The sequence below is a fragment of the Camelus ferus genome, chromosome 13 (genome assembly GCF_009834535.1).
Source record: "Camelus ferus isolate YT-003-E chromosome 13, BCGSAC_Cfer_1.0, whole genome shotgun sequence".
In the NCBI taxonomy this organism is placed as follows: domain Eukaryota; kingdom Metazoa; phylum Chordata; class Mammalia; order Artiodactyla; family Camelidae; genus Camelus; species Camelus ferus.
In genome coordinates this window covers 4,618,185-4,633,597 of record NC_045708.1, presented here as the reverse complement: position 1 = coordinate 4,633,597, position 15,413 = coordinate 4,618,185, and the positions used below count along the sequence as shown (strand labels likewise).

At 49.3% G+C, this 15,413-nt stretch overlaps 1 protein-coding gene across 3 annotated transcripts in view; it reads right to left on the bottom strand.

Moving 5' to 3' along the window:
• Positions 1-15,413, bottom strand: part of CAMTA1 (calmodulin binding transcription activator 1) — an 828,030-nt gene that overhangs the window by 431,005 nt on the left and 381,612 nt on the right. For all 3 annotated transcript variants that reach the window (XM_032495097.1, XM_032495096.1, XM_032495095.1), the window contains one exon: positions 1,601-1,736. In XM_032495097.1, the coding sequence (XP_032350988.1) occupies positions 1,601-1,736 (136 nt within the window). The remainder of the gene's footprint in view (positions 1-1,600; positions 1,737-15,413) is intronic.

The window sequence follows — 15,413 nt, the reverse complement described above, 5'->3', positions numbered from 1 at the left end:
TAAATCACTCTGACTCCATCCGGTGACATTTCTAATTTATAACACGAGGGGAAAGAATGAACACTGTGGCTTTTTTCCCTGGGCTTTGGCTGCCGCTAAGGGAGGATTCCACCCCGCTGTCACTTACAACCAGAAGTTCCTGATTTACACAGCACTGACATGAAGTGTACCAGAGGCTCGCGGGCACAGGGGCCAAGGGCCGTGGTCTGGGTGTGGCTCCCCACAGACCCTGGCAGTCCTGGTGTGAGTGTCCCCTCCCCTCTCCTCACTTTTGAACCATTCCTCCACTGAGGGAAGTAAGAACAAACCACACCTCCCTCAGGTCCCTGTAACGATGGCTAATCTGTTTGCACAAGCACTAGTCACCATCTGAGAGCTGGGTCCGGAGCAGCACATGCGGGGAATCTGCATTTAATGTCTTGTGTGGTCGCTCACACCGCGCTGTGCAAACACCGAGCACAGGAGAACGCAGGGGACTGGGGTTTTCTCCAATCTGGGCTTTTCTGTGTTCATCATCATAAAGCATTGTTATTAGGTGTTTAAAAAAAAAAAACGCAAAAGCATAAAACACAAGTTAGCTCTCTCCGGAGGGTAATATAGTAAAAGCCATTGGATGCTATTTTTAACAGCCATAAAAGCACGTGATTAATACAGAAAAAGTCATGATGACAAAGTGCGTCACAAAGCACGTCAGTGTGGAGGGTGAGCCGTTGAACTCGAGTGGGTCCTGGTGATCAATCCTGGCATGTTTGCTAGAGGACCGGACCCCGCACACCAGTGAACTCCAGGAGCCCCCTCTCTGACCAGTCTGAAATACCAGGTGGTCACAGCCAGCTTCTCCGCTCCTGGCCCATGACAGCGGCTGCCAGCAACCAGGGGAAGATCCCTTTCAAGGATCAGCCGGAAAAGCAGACGAGTGGGTGCTCACTGACCCAGAGTCCTCTCTCTACCACTGTGACAGCCGGCTCGGGCCTCAAGCAAGGGGAAGAGGAGAGGGGTGGGGGTGTGTGGGGATGTCTCCGTGGCTGCCCAAGGCTGAGAGCACGTGGCGTCACAGCAAAATAGCCAGGAAGCCAGACTGCACCCCGTCATCCCCCAGGACCCAAGCTGATGTCGGCACCACCTCTAGAGATGCTTCGTGCAGCGCCCACCTCCACCCCAGCCCCACAACACGCCTGGTTATCCTGAGGCTGCAGCATCCAGAGGGAAACGGAAGGGTTTGTCAGGAGAGGGTTCTGGTCGGGGCTCACCAGCCCCGACCACCCCAGGTGGGAGATGCCTTACACAGCTCCCCCTCTCCCCTCGCACCTGCAAACTCTCAAGGCACCAGAGGCTCCCTGTGACAAACACAGTGCGTGATTCTGCGGGAACCCTGCCAATCCCAGCTGTACACCAACGACCCCCGAGAAACGGGAGCGCTTTAGTCGGTAGAAAGAAAGAAAAAGAAAGAAAGAAAGAAAGAAAAACAACAGACAGGGTCTTGGCAACCAATAACACTTTTGACAGAGGCGACTGGCCTCAAATGACTCCAAAAGCAATTGCACCCTCCGCAGCCCGGAAACAACATTTGTGGAACACGAGCGTCTTTTCCGCTCTTTACCTCTACTCCCTGGACCTTCAGTTTCATGTGGTCCTCTCTGGTCGTTTTCCCATCTTTCCTCTTTTTCCAGCAATACCCATCTTTCCTGTATTTCACTTTCTTCCTGTTGTAGAGTATCATTGAGCCATTCTGTGGTCTGGAAACAACAAATGGTTAAGTTACCAAGAGAACCAAGCAGAAGAAAAAAATTTATGAAGAAAGATCGCGTAGCCCAGTAAAAGTCTCTACAGAAAAGCAATATTCCACATTTGCTGGAACATAATTTTTCACCTTTTATTGCAGCTCCCTGGATTAACCGTGTTTTATGGCCAGCCAAAATTTGCTTGTGGATTTGGTACCTAATGAATTAAATGTGTCAATGATAGTCTTAAAAAACATCCCTGTAGTAATATCCACCATCTAATCAGGATATACGACTGGGGGCCTGAGCTCCGCACCGAAAAGTAGGAAAAACAGAAAGGAAAGCAAAAGAGGCAGGGCCGGGGGTGGGGGTGGGGGGTTGTGGCAGGCTGCAGTATCTTATCTCTTGTAGAAAGATTTTCTACACATCTTTTAATCCATCACCCAACACTAGGAAATAAATAAGTTTAACGCAGACACTAGATGACTATGTTAAGAGCAGACCGATGGAGGAACTAGTCGCTGAGGCCAAACGTTCTTGATTCATTGCCTGTGTTTAGACGAGCGCGGGATACGGAGGAGCCGCTGTGGCCCTTCTTCTCCAGCAAGCTGAGGGCCTGATTCCCTCCCACCTGGGCTTCTGCTGTCAGAGGGCTCAGCACCGCCAGGTGAACTTGTTTATTCGGTCCACGACCACCGTACCTTAGGAAAACAGGTGCCTGTTTGCTACATGCTAAAGGTGGGGTGGCGGTCCTTGTGCCGCTTAGCAAAGAACAAGAGAACCTAGACTCTGCCTCAGAGACGCCGAGCGTCAACCGCAGAGCAGGAGGCTCGCGCTCGTCCCGGGAGCTGTTTCGCTCTGGAGAAAACAGGCGGACAAAGAGCTAAGCTCCTCTGGCAGCTGAGGGCGAGCGCTGAGGCGGGCTGCTTCCGGGATCAAGCCGCGGGAGGCGCGCGCGCGCAGCCCGGCCTTCAAGCAAGACCTCCCAGGCAGCTCCAGCCCGTGGCCCGCCCGGCCCGGCCCGGCCCGGCCCGGCCCGGCCGGCTCCGCGTCGCTGTGCGCCTGAAGGCTCGGCGCAGGAAAGGGAACGGCAAGGGGCCCGCGCCCCGCGAGGCCTGCCCCCGCAGGCTGTGCCAGCGCCCTCCCAGCCCGGCCGAGACAGCGCCTGACCCTGGCAAGGCAGAGCAAGTGGCCCTGCAAGGCCGCCGCAGAGCTGAGGGAGGAGGCAGCCCGCCTTCCCCGCGGCTGGGGCAGGAGCCTCCATCCTGTCCTCTTTCCCTTTGAACTGCGGGCCCTTTCACAACTGGGCACACAATGTCGCTGGCTATTGATGTCTTACTATTCTGGTGTCTGTAGGGGAAAGAAAATCACTCCGGGGTGACAGCAGCTAATTGTAGTCCCCACCCAGCCGGGCTGTGTCATTCAGCAGCAAGGTGGTGACTAAACAGCACTTCCGTTGGAAATTACAGACTTTCAACAGCGCCTCCCAACACTTCATTTTTTGCCGATCACGACGCAATTGGTTTGTGTCAGTGCTGGTTTCCTCCCTGAGTCTGCGTGACTAAAACAATCGGGAAACAGCTCCTGCGCTTGTCACAACCTGTCACCTGCCGGTATCTGTCTCTCGCACTTACAAGTCCGCGTTGGAAACCTCACCGTGCTCTTCCGTTTCTGAATGGCAGGTAGGCTCGAATACAGGCCCAGCTGTGCCAGCCTCTTTCCACTTCAGCCCCCGGTGCTCGCCCCCGATCTTCAGAGCACTGTGAGCCCTCGCACTTCCTGAAAGATCTACCAGAAGGGCCCCGAAGTCCAAGAGCTGCGCTTAAGCCACTGCCCAAGGAAAAAGCTAAGGAATACATCCGATCAAGCAGACGGGCTCTGGTTGACTCGCCTCCTCCAAACAGGAATGAAGACACAATGGGAGGGTAGCAGGGACCCCCTAGGTCCTAGAAAACTCATCTGTGAAAAGGACCCGACGTTAGCGCAGCCCTGCTTCTCATGAGCTAAGGCAGGAACAGTGATTTGCTCTTTCCCTTTCTAAACAGGATCCACGAACCCCAGCAGTGTCTCCAGGCCGACTTGTCCCCAGATTGTATCTGGTGTGACCCAGAGAGAACGGATCCCCCCCAGACACTGTCACGTCCACAGTCAGAATCACAGCTGCACCCACCGAAGGAAACCCGTCTTCCTCTGGTGACCGCCCTCTGCATTCTGGGAGTGCGGGACACCCTGTCATCCGACACTTTTAGCAGGACATAATCCCACAGGGACCCGAAGTGTCCAACTTAAATGGCTTTAATACACGGAGTCGTCATTTTAACTTGCAGTGATGAGCAACCTAGTAGTGTTTAATCCACTACTCTGATTTTCTTGTGACTTGCTCCGCTCTGCATGATGGTGGAAGGCCCCTCTCTCCATGGTCCATGGGTCCTAAGAATGGCCCAGGGAAAGCCAGATGGGCTGCAGAGGGGCCCACGTGCCCCACAGTCGAAGGAAGGGAGGCTGCAGTGCCATCCCAGGATACAACTGAGAGCAAGCAGAGCTGGTGGGAGGGCTCCGAGGAAGGTCGGGGGCGGGAGGGGTGCTGGAGCACTGCCCTGGGAAGAACGAGAGCGGGGTTAGACCCCCAGAGAGGGGGCCAGTCAGAGGAGAGCTTTAGTAAGTGTCACGACAGCACAAAAGGTAGCACCCATCTGAGAAAAGCAAAGAAGTGGGGAGTTGAGGACAGAGGGTGACAGTGACTGCAAGGAGGAGGCACGAAGTCCTGCTGTGTGACAGTGTCACCAACTCCCAGTTAGTGCCGGCGCTGGGAGGAGCACTCCACATGTAGCCTAAGTCTGCATCATCTCTGTCTGTCTATGCCTGTGTCTACATCGACATCTACATCTCTGTCCACATCTATGAATATTACCTATATACCTCCATCTATGTCTACGTCTACATCTGTATCTATACCTCCATCTGTGTCTACATCTACATCTGTACCTAGGTCTATATCTGCATCTACACCCACGTCTATACCTCCATCTATGTCTACATTTAAATCTATGTCTATGTCTCCCTCCGCGTCTGTGTCTGTGTCTCCCTCCACAGTCTGTGTCTGTGTCTCCCTCCACGTCTGTGTCTATGTCTACCTCTACGTCTTGGTCTACATCTCCATGTTCGTCTGGGTCTCATCTATGTCTCTATCTCCATCTGTGTCTATGTCTGCATCTACACCTATGTCTGTATCTTTATCTACATCTACCTCGACATCTCTATCTCTATCTGTCTCTTGTCTATCCTCTAAATCTTTTCATCCCCATGGCAACCCCAGGAGGTAGGTATTATTACCATCCCCAACATAAAGACGAGGCAATCAAGACTTTTGAGCCAGAAAGTGAGCAGAGTTCAGCCTTACTCCTGACTTCAGAGCCTCCTCCAAGGCACAGGCTGCGGGGCCAGTTCGGGTTTGAATCTCACTTCTGCTCTACTGGCTGAGTGGACTTTGACTCCCTGAAAGCACCCCTCACTCAGTGGACGGGGATTTGGTGGGTGGATTCCTAGCTTCCTTATGTCCTAGTCCAGCTGGGATACCACTGAGGCCATCCCAGACCGCCTTGCCCCAGTGGTTAGGATAACTGGGTGCTTTAGACGGTCTCCCGGAGCAGAAGGTGCAGGTGCCCACAGTGGTGACTTGCTGGGGGAAAGTACCCTTTATTTGTACTCCTCCCTTTCCTCTCTTGCTTTCATACTCCCCTGCTGGTGTCTCCTGGGACCACTTCTCAAATAAACTTCTTGTACTAAAATCCTCATCTCAGGCTCTCCTTCTGAGAGAAGCCAGGCTAAGGCTGACGGTCTAAGGAGCCTCAGGAAAATAATCTGAGACCTCCACTGCAGCAGTGAGAGGACCTTCGAGGCAAGAAGGTGAACAACCAGGGGCTTCATTCTACCCAGGGAAGTTTCTAGCCAAGACATCTTTTCATCTAAGAAACTAATAGCTAGCAAAACCAGTAACGCCCAGTGCAATGTGGTAAAAAAAGATCATGGATCAGTGGAAAATAGTGCTGCAAATTATAAAAGTAAAGAAACAGGTACAAAATTAAAACACATAATGAATAAAATATATATCCTTATATAATAGCTTATATGTGTGTGTGTGTCATATACACACACCCACATGTGCGCGCACACACACACACACAAAACAGACAGAAGGAATGATGGAAGACTTCACTCACTATAGAGAAAAAGAAAATTAAATACCTAGGCATAAATTTAAGAAGAAATTCCCAAAACCTAAGGAGAAAAATATCTAAAAGACACAGAAGTAGATTTCAATAAATGAAAAAGCATAACATGGTCTTGGTCAGGAAGAGTTAGGATCATAAAAACGTCAATCTTCCCAAAGCTAATTTATCAATGTAATGTAATGGCAACAAGAATCCCAACAGAATATTTTTTCTGCCTAGAAAAATTTATTATAAAATTTATTGAGAGGGATACAAACACCAAGGATAGCCAGAAAAACTCCAATAAAGAGGACCAAGTTGTAGAAGCTAGCCCTACCAGCTATCAACACGTTCTATAAGGTCTCTGTAGTTTTAAAGTATGGAACTGTCACACAGATAGCCCACGGAACAGAATAGGAAATCCAGAAATAGTCCCAATACAATAAAGGAGGTATCTCAAGTCAGTAGGGGACTGACTTTTCAATAAATGATTTTGGCCTGTGGAACAAGGACAAAACTGAATCTATCCTTCACGTCTTATAGAAGCATAAATTCCAAATGGACCAGAGATTTAAATGCAATAAATAAAATCATACATTACTCTGGAAGAAAATGCATATGAATTTCTCTAACCGGAAAGTGGAGAAAACTTTCCTAAACATGATCAAAAATCTAGCACCAGTGTGTGAAAGATAGGTACATCTGATTACATAAAAATAAAACTGCCAGACTGTTTTCCAAAATGGTTGCATGATTTTACATTCCCACTAGAAATATCTGAGGTTTGCAACGTTTCCACATCCTCCCCAACATTTGGCATTGTCTATCTCTTGGATTATTGCCATCCTAGTGGGTGTGTGGTAGGGTTTTAATTTGCATTTCCCTAATGACTAATGATGTTGAGCATCTTTTCATGTCCTTATTAGCAATTCATGTAATTTCTTTGGTGAAATGTCTATTTGAATCTTTTGCCCATTTTTAATTTAGTTGTTTGTCTTCTTCTTTTTGAGTTGTAAGAGTTATTTACATAAAATCTGGTTACAAGTTCTTTATCAGATACACGATTTGCAAATATTTTCTCTCAGTCCTCGACTTTTCTTTTTATTAATTGTTTCTTTTAAAGAGCAACAGGTTTCAATTTTAGTAAAGTTCAATTTCTCAATTTTTTTCTTTCGTGAATCATGCCTTTAGTGTCATTATCTAAGAATTTTTTGCCTAACCCAAGGTTGCAAAAATCTGCTCTTGCATTTTTTTCTAAGAAAACAATATTGACAATATTAATGATATTGAATCTTCCAATTGCTTCTGATCACAGAACATGGAATGTCTCTCCACTTATGTAAATCTTTAATTTCTCTCAGTAAGACTTTGTAGTACTGGTTTTACACTTTGTAAATTAAATTTATCTAAGTAATTTATTCTTTTTGGTGCTTTTGTGAATGAAACTGCTTTCTTAATTTCATTTTTGGATTGTTCATTTCCACTATATAGAAATACATTGATTTTTGTATATTGATCTTGTATCCTATGCCCTTGCTAAATTCATTTATGAGTTCTAGTAAATTTTTTTGCAGGTTCTTTAGGACTTCTACATATATAATCAAATCACTTGTGAATAAATATTGTTTTACTTCTTTGTTTCTATTCTAGACACTTTTCATTTCTTTTTCTTGCCTTATTGCACTGGCTAGAACCTCCAATACAATGTTGAATAGAAGTGGTAAGAATAAACATCCTTATCTTGTTCTTCATGTTGGGGGAAAACATTTAGTTTCACCATTAAGTATGAGGTGAACTGTATCAAAGACTTAAACATCATGTGTTTAAAAGGAACCAACTTGAAGAAGTTCCCACTAACCAAAGACGGGACAATTTGAACATCAATAAGAATAGTAACTGCAGTGGTTTAAAACACTAAATATGTTTAAATCCATATGTTCATAAATAATCATAAAGCACACAAACAAAAAACTAATTGATTATTGTTGGAGGATGCTAGTGACCCAATGCATTATTTTGAAAATGAAAGAAAGAAAGAAACAAACAAACAAACAAACAGGGTGGGAGGAAGAATCAGGCATTGATGCTACATTCCCTGTACAAACTAGTCCTTTGAGTTAACAAACAACAAAAGAAAGGACTTTCTCTGTAAAAGTATTCCAGCCAATAAAGGAAATGAGAGAATTAAAATATCACCATTTTGAAACCCCTAGTGAATTAATGGATTATTAACAGTGGCTGATATCACAGAAGAGAAAAAACCAGATAGTATGTGTCCCTGGTGGAAGGACATTTTGCTGGAACCAAACAAGGGAAGCCTGAAGTCATTCAGACCACTTGCTCTAACTGCCACTTTATACGATGCGCACAGGCGGAAGAACGCAGTACGAGGGACACCACGAGGACACAGACCGCAAAATTCAGACTGCAGGAAACTCTGCAGGACCAGTGACCTGGATTCTTCAACAAATTCAATGAGAAGGACAGAATAGAGTGGGAACAGTGGGAATACATAGATTAAAAGAGACAAAGATTTCTATCAACCCGTCACAACGTGTAAACCTTACTTGGATATTGGGTCAAACGAAGCATAAAAAAATATATATGTGGCATTTGTGAAACAATTGGAGTTTTGAACAGTGATTGGATATTTAATGATGTTTAGAATTATTAATTTTTAAGATACTTGTAGTGCAGAAGTATTTTTTAAAAGTGATCATATACATATATATAGAAAGAGAGAGATTGAGTTAAATGCATATATAAGATATATGCTGAAACATTCACCAATGAAATTATATAGTCTAAGGTGTACTTCAAAATAATGTGTGTAATAAAGTGTGATGTGTGGATATAAGACTGGCTGCCAACTGGCCACAGCTGAAAGTGAAGGGTGAGTATGTGGAGTTCCTTACACTAGCCGTTCTACATTTGTTAGTATTTGAAATTTTCCATAAGAAGCAGTTTTTAAACAGAAGATGAGATGGGATTTGGGGTGAGCTCTTGGTTACATCTTCAATCTGGACTCAGCTCATTATGAGCTGTGTGACCTTCAACAAACTGCCTGATCTCTCCGAGGCGGTAGACAATGTCTGCAAGGTGCCCAGCACGCTGCCTGCCATGTAATACATGTTCTCATGAGAATAATAAACTTGGCCCCCTTTTGTTGGGTTCCCTGTGGGAAACAATGATGGAAGCTCTTGGGAAGTAATGAAATGGCACATTGTCGGATGTAACTGCAAAACCCACCCATGGGACAGCCCACCCCCAAACCCTTGGGCTCATGCATACACATCCACCACTTCAGGGAGAGATGTATTTTTCAAATTAGGTAGATAGAGGACGATTAATAATGGAAAATCAGAGGAGTGATGTGTTGAGAGGTTTTGTGTGTGGATATTAAATAGGAATTTACAGCACCACTGGGGGTTGCATCCATGCATCCAAGACTAGGTTAATCCTACAAAAGAAATGATCTGGATACTCTTTCCAGGGCCTGAGTCTAACTTTAGATCAGTGTACCCCAAACAGCTCAGGTTCATGGTCCTTCCTCCTAGAACCCCTACTTTCCCTGTCACTAACCAATCACTTCCAGGACCTTGACAACCACCTCAAATTCCATGCAGACAACTGAGATCCCGCCCACCACTCCAGCAGTCCCTGGACTTCCTCAGGTGCTAGTCTGTTGTCTGTCTGTCATCAGTCCATCCTTCTGTCCTGGTCTAGACGCAGTGGGCTTTGTGCAGTAAATTCTGTTCTGGTGGACCAGCTATTGGTCCACTGAGTTCATAAGATCTGTTCCTTGTAGCTTCCCTTGGAGAACAGTGATGTCCTCGTTTCTAATAGGACTTCATGAACAATGTCTGGGAGGCTTCTAAACAGGGAACATCTCCAAAGAATTTCCCTTTTTCCAGCTGGAACCCAAGCCCTAGGCAAGCTCCTCTCTTTCCTTCCCTCCCACCATGGGTCATGGAAGGGCCCAGCGAGAGGAAAATGCTGTTCCTGCAGTTCCAGTGGCCTTCAAGCCCTGACCCCAAATGTGAAACAGGCCCCGATGACAAGGCACAAACCGCAGTGTCCTGGAGCTGTGGGTGCTGCTCCTGAGGCAGCGCTAAATCTCCGTTCCAGTGGGCAGCTGGGAAATGAGAAGTGCCACCCTTAATTGCAGCTCACATATTTATGTACCCACACCTTTCTCTCTGATCTCTCCAGCACGAAACGACCTGATTTAGATGCACCATTACAAGTACACAGCTTGGTTCAAAATGTCAACAATGAGCATGGCAACAATTACTATGACAACAACAAGAGGCCCCGTTTATCCAGCATTTACGGCGGCGCGGCAGACACAGGGGAGGGCCCTTTACACACTTGTCTCACCCTCACCCCACAGCATTGTCAGCAGGTGGGTACTGGATCCTCATTTTACAGAGAAGAAGGTCCGAGGCACAGAGAAGGGAATTCACTTTCCCAACGTCACACAGCTGCAAGCCACTCACTGCACCCCTTCCTGGCGCCTTGCTAGAAATCCCCCGCACATCCTGGGGACCCTTCACCTCTCACTAGCAACAGCCCAGGGCACTTTCAGAGCCCACGGGAACTGTTCATGTGGCAGAACGCTTCATATAAAGGAAGGATCACTGGAGCCTGATTTAAAGTGTTCTGATAGTTCTTCCCTTTGTTGCAAGGGGAGGAAAGAAATCTGGGGAAGGAATGTCTCCCCTGCTTATCTCCCTCACACACAAGCCCGGCAAGAGTGGTAATTGATGGCTAGAGCACAGCAAGGTTGTTGGGACACCAAACAGAGCCCCGTGACGCCCTGGCGACAGCCCAGATCTCGTGGGAAGGGGCTGGTTTATTAACTAGCCACCTGGTGTTTTCTTCTGCCTTGTTTAGAGGGTCTCCATGATTTGGGGGACAAGGAGCAAGGAAGTGGGTGGGGAGCACTCTGTGACCTCCCCTCTCCTCTGCCACCCGGGTCTGGCCACTCCGGGCTATTTATGGAATAATCGGGAAGTAAGGGCTGTCAGGCTGGGCCCGGGCTGCAATCTGCCAGATATGAAAACCAATTGCTTTTCATAATAAATTCCAGCTGGAGCCACAGGAATCATAAGGATGAGGAGAAGGTAACACCAATTTGCTTTATTTGATTAGCTCCGTCTTGGGCGGTCCAACCCTGGCTTCTTTTCATCAGAATAAGGGCAAATTGAAAATCATAAAAGAGCCTTTCTTATCTAGGAACAAACGACTGGGGAGATTCATATGCCTAAAAGCCCCCGCGAGCCACGCGGTGCGGGCCTGCCCGAGCTGTCTGCGGTGAGTAGGTCCCCAGGAGGCCCTCCCTGGAGCTCAGCGTGAGGACCCCCCGGCACCCACTGTCGCCTTCCCGACTCAACGCAGAGACGGCACCAGCCCATCCACGGCGAGGGCAGGTGTGGTCAGCCTTGTGCAGGCCTCCCCAGCCACTGCCCACTGCCCCGCAAGGGGATCCCACGGCGGGCAGCCCCCAGACCCTCGTCTCCACGGCCAGCGTGTCTTGCTGGAGGACTGAAAGCTCAGGCTTCCAGAACTCGGAGGCAGAAGCCAGTGTGTCTTTCCCAAGGATGATGACATGCAGGCTAGAACCGCCGTGCTGGTCATTTAAACTGTGGCCGGAGGTCACTGAAAAGAAAAGGCTGCCAGGCTGAGGGGACGGTCAGGACCAGGAATCACCCCTCCGGGACTCATTCATGGCTCCCGTACTAGAGCTCCCAGGGCACTCAGCTTGAAGTTCTATTATGACATTCGGTGATTTATTCAATTAATATTTATTGAGCAGCTATTATGGGCCAGGCATTCATGTAAGGCCACGCTAGGTGCTGGCGGGAGCAGAGGGGTACAAAGACCTGTCTTTGTAAAGCTCAGGGAGGAAGAGCTTGGAACTAGAGGAGGGACAGGAAACCCTCGGCGCTGCAGGAGCCCACGCTCTGGGGGGAGAGATGGGAGTCCTAGAACGGCTGGCGGTGACATGGTGACAGGCGGTGACATGGTGACAGACACCTCTCCCAGGATGGAGCATCAGAACCGAAGCCTGGATGGAGGCAGGGCCACAACTGGGAAGGCTCCCCAGGAAAGAGCTTTCTGGAGAGACAGCAGCAAAGCCAAGGTCGGGACCTGAGAAACACGCCTGGGGTGTAGCTGGAGGGCAGACAGCAAGTGTGGGGGCGTGATGCAGGCAGAAGATGAGGCCAGAGAGCTGGGCAGGCCTGCTTAGGGGTCTCGGGTGAGGATGGATTCTGTTCTAAGCGGGAGAAAGGCACAGGGGAAGCAGGTAACAACTGTGTTAACCACAGTGGAGAAGTGAGGAGTCTGGATTTTAATGCAGGGGTGACAACAAAACACAAGACGCCATGAACGGACTCTAGATATAATGCTGGTAAACGCAGGAAGGAAAAGCACAGGGTATCCTAAGCAGGTCTCGTCTAAGCTGGGGCAGGGGCTTGTGCCCCCTCCCCTTAGAATTCTGAGCTTCCCCCTCACGGGGTTGGAAAGCCACTGAAGGTGTTAAAGCAGAGAAGTGGGGTGATCATTTAGATCTGGCCGGTCTGCCTCACCCAGACTGCCTTATCCTTGTGCCTCTTCCCCTGTCATAAAAGACTTGTAAACAGCAAACACTCCATAAACACTCACCAAGTGAGGGAAGTAATCAAGCAACTCTGTGGCTGGAACAAAGGAAATCCTCTTACTTTTCTTGAAAGCCAGACAGAAAGCATCACTTACATTTAAAGTGTTTGGTCAATGAGGAAGCATAGAAAAAAGGTGAGTGAGAATAAAGGACATCACCTGTCTTTGGACCCAACAATATTGGGAAGAAAGCAGACCTTCCATTCCTGCTGCTGGCTGCAGCCCGGGTTCAGGAGCCTGAGCCCAGAGGAGCCAGAAGGACATCGCTCAAATGTCACTGAGCGTCTGGGTGACGTTCAACCCCACCGACATCTCATTTGGCCCTAAATAGAGCCCAGCACTTCCGTAGACCCTCACTGTCATATTCCAACACCGATATTTTATTAATAATCCAATGTAAATCTGAGGGAAAATTAATGTGTCACCTCCTAGCAGGAAGGACTGAACATCTCAATGTGATGGTCTGTTAGAGTTGTCATTTATCATTAGCATGCGATTCAAGGCAAGCTTCCCACATTCTGGTGGGAGCTTTCAAGACAATGAATCTCTGGGAATTAGCTTCTGGTCCAATTATTCCGGTTCCCCCACCCCCCACCTACCTCAGAGATAAATTCTGTCTCGGTGGGAGGAAAAAACAAGAAGAGGGAAAGGGGGAGGACGGAGTTCACTATTCTCCTTCTTGGCTGAAATCAATTTTTCTCAAGGAGACAAGGCAATATTCATTTTGTGAGAAGGGAATACAGCTATACGCTAAAGGCCAATAAATGGAGCCGTTCTGATGAAAACTTCCTCAAATCAAATGTAGGGGAACCTCTTAATGTGCTTTGTTCTTCTTTTCCATAATCCGTAACTATTAAGAGAAAGATGGGCAGAGAGGAGATACTGCCAAGGGGGAGCTGTGTAGACAGCAGGCAGGACCACCTTCCAGGACGACCCCGAGAGGTCACTGCAAACATTGGTCTCTCCATCCCATCTGCTCAGCACATCCTCCCTGCCGCTCCCTCCCCGCCAGGCGCCGCTGTGGGCTCCGGGGATGCAGCTCCTACAGGCAGGCACGTCGTGGCCCTTGGGGAGCTTAACGTCTAGCGAGGAAGTTTGTCAATAAAGAAACTAATAACAGATAAGTGCTATCAAGAAAATAAGCCAAGGTAGGAATTCTGTGCATTAAAATGGAACTGTTTTGTCTAGTAACTTTTTTTTTCTAAATCTTCAGTGAAAAACAGAAAAAGGGCAGTCTGGAGTAAATCCTGCTTCTGGTTCCAAAGCAAACAGGAGAGTCAAGATGAACAGTGGCCCCAGGGGCAGCTGCCTGTCCCTCCTGGCCGATGGGAACTGGCCTCGAGTACCTGGGAAGCCCAGGACGAGCCCTGCCCAGGCTCACCCCGCCGTCCACACAGACACAGCCAGGCCCGTGGGGGTCCGGGGGGCCTTCCACCACCGATGGAGCTCGGGGAGACCACCCTGCTGTGCAGAGGGCTGCAGGGCTCTGGGTCGGGGGCGGAGCACTGCAGCCCTGCTCCCTCTGCCGGGACCACCACCGTGCGGGAGGTGTCTCCCCTCGGTGCTGGACCCCACCACGTCCTCCGACGGCACCCAGTGCATCCCGCATCATGACACTTGGCCACTGAGCCGCCCCTGCTCCTGTAGCCTCGTGAGGGTGGGGACTCCGCTTGTTTTTTGGCACCAAAGGGATTTTCTCCTTCAACCCGCACCACCTCGTGAGATAGCTGCTGTTGGCTCCCATTTCACAGGGTGGGAAACGCATCTCAGAGGTGACAGGTGACTCAGAGTCACAGGGCTGCTGGGTGGAGCCTGAACTCAGCTCCCTGGCTGTCTGATGGGGAGGGGAGGGGAGGGATCCCTGCCTCCCCCACCCCCATCTCATGACTTCGGAGTCACACGGGCTTCCATTGAAAATCTCACAGCACGTGTGCCGTAGCCGAGTACCTGGAGAGCGCTGGGCCCCTCCCCGCCCGACGCACACCCCACCCAGCCAGCTTGTCCACCTCCTTCCTCTTCCTCCTTCTCCCGACATGGCCTAGGCGGCTTTTGGCTACTTCCTGACTTCAAACCACCATCACAGGGCAAAGACGTTGCCTAGGCAGAATCCTGAGGGCTCTGAGCCTGAGACCACTTGCCCAGCCCACCACGAGAGGCATCCACAGGCATTCTTATTTGACGTGCAGACTAAGGACTCCCCAAGTTGGGGGCCCCCCTTGCCATGTGAACAAATCTGCCTCCTTTTGCACACAAGTGCCTGGGGACACAGTGACGGCTCCTGTTCTGCCTGCCAGGTCCCGGGCACACAGAGGTCCCTCCTACTCTGGCTGCTGAAGGCTCCCACCAGCGGTGGGTGTGGAGCCGAGCTGTTCTGAGCTGGGGAGGGGGATGGACCCTCCAGAAGGAAACATGCTGTCTGCCCACAGTGGGACAGGCTTAACGGCCTAGGCCCTCAGCTCTTAGGGAAGCCAGGGCACCGGTTCCCTGTGCCCAACTGGCACGGTGCCCAGGGGCTGCAGGTTGTGTCCCTTCACCTGAGCCGAGAAATGATGCTTTCCCCCCAATCTCTTCGGGCTTGGGATCCTGGCAGGAAAGCCTGAGTGATCACCTCCACGGCCAGGACTTGCAGCCATCCCCTCCGACTTGACCTGAACAATGATTTTCTCCCAACAGAAGACTGCAAACCCCAGCAAACACTGCTGGGATTCTTAACAGGATCAGAGAAATGACCTTTGGTGCAGATGGAGGGGTGAAGAGGCAGAGAGATGCAGAGGGATGTTCCAGATGGCAGGAGACAGGGCAGAGGAGGAGTTTTACA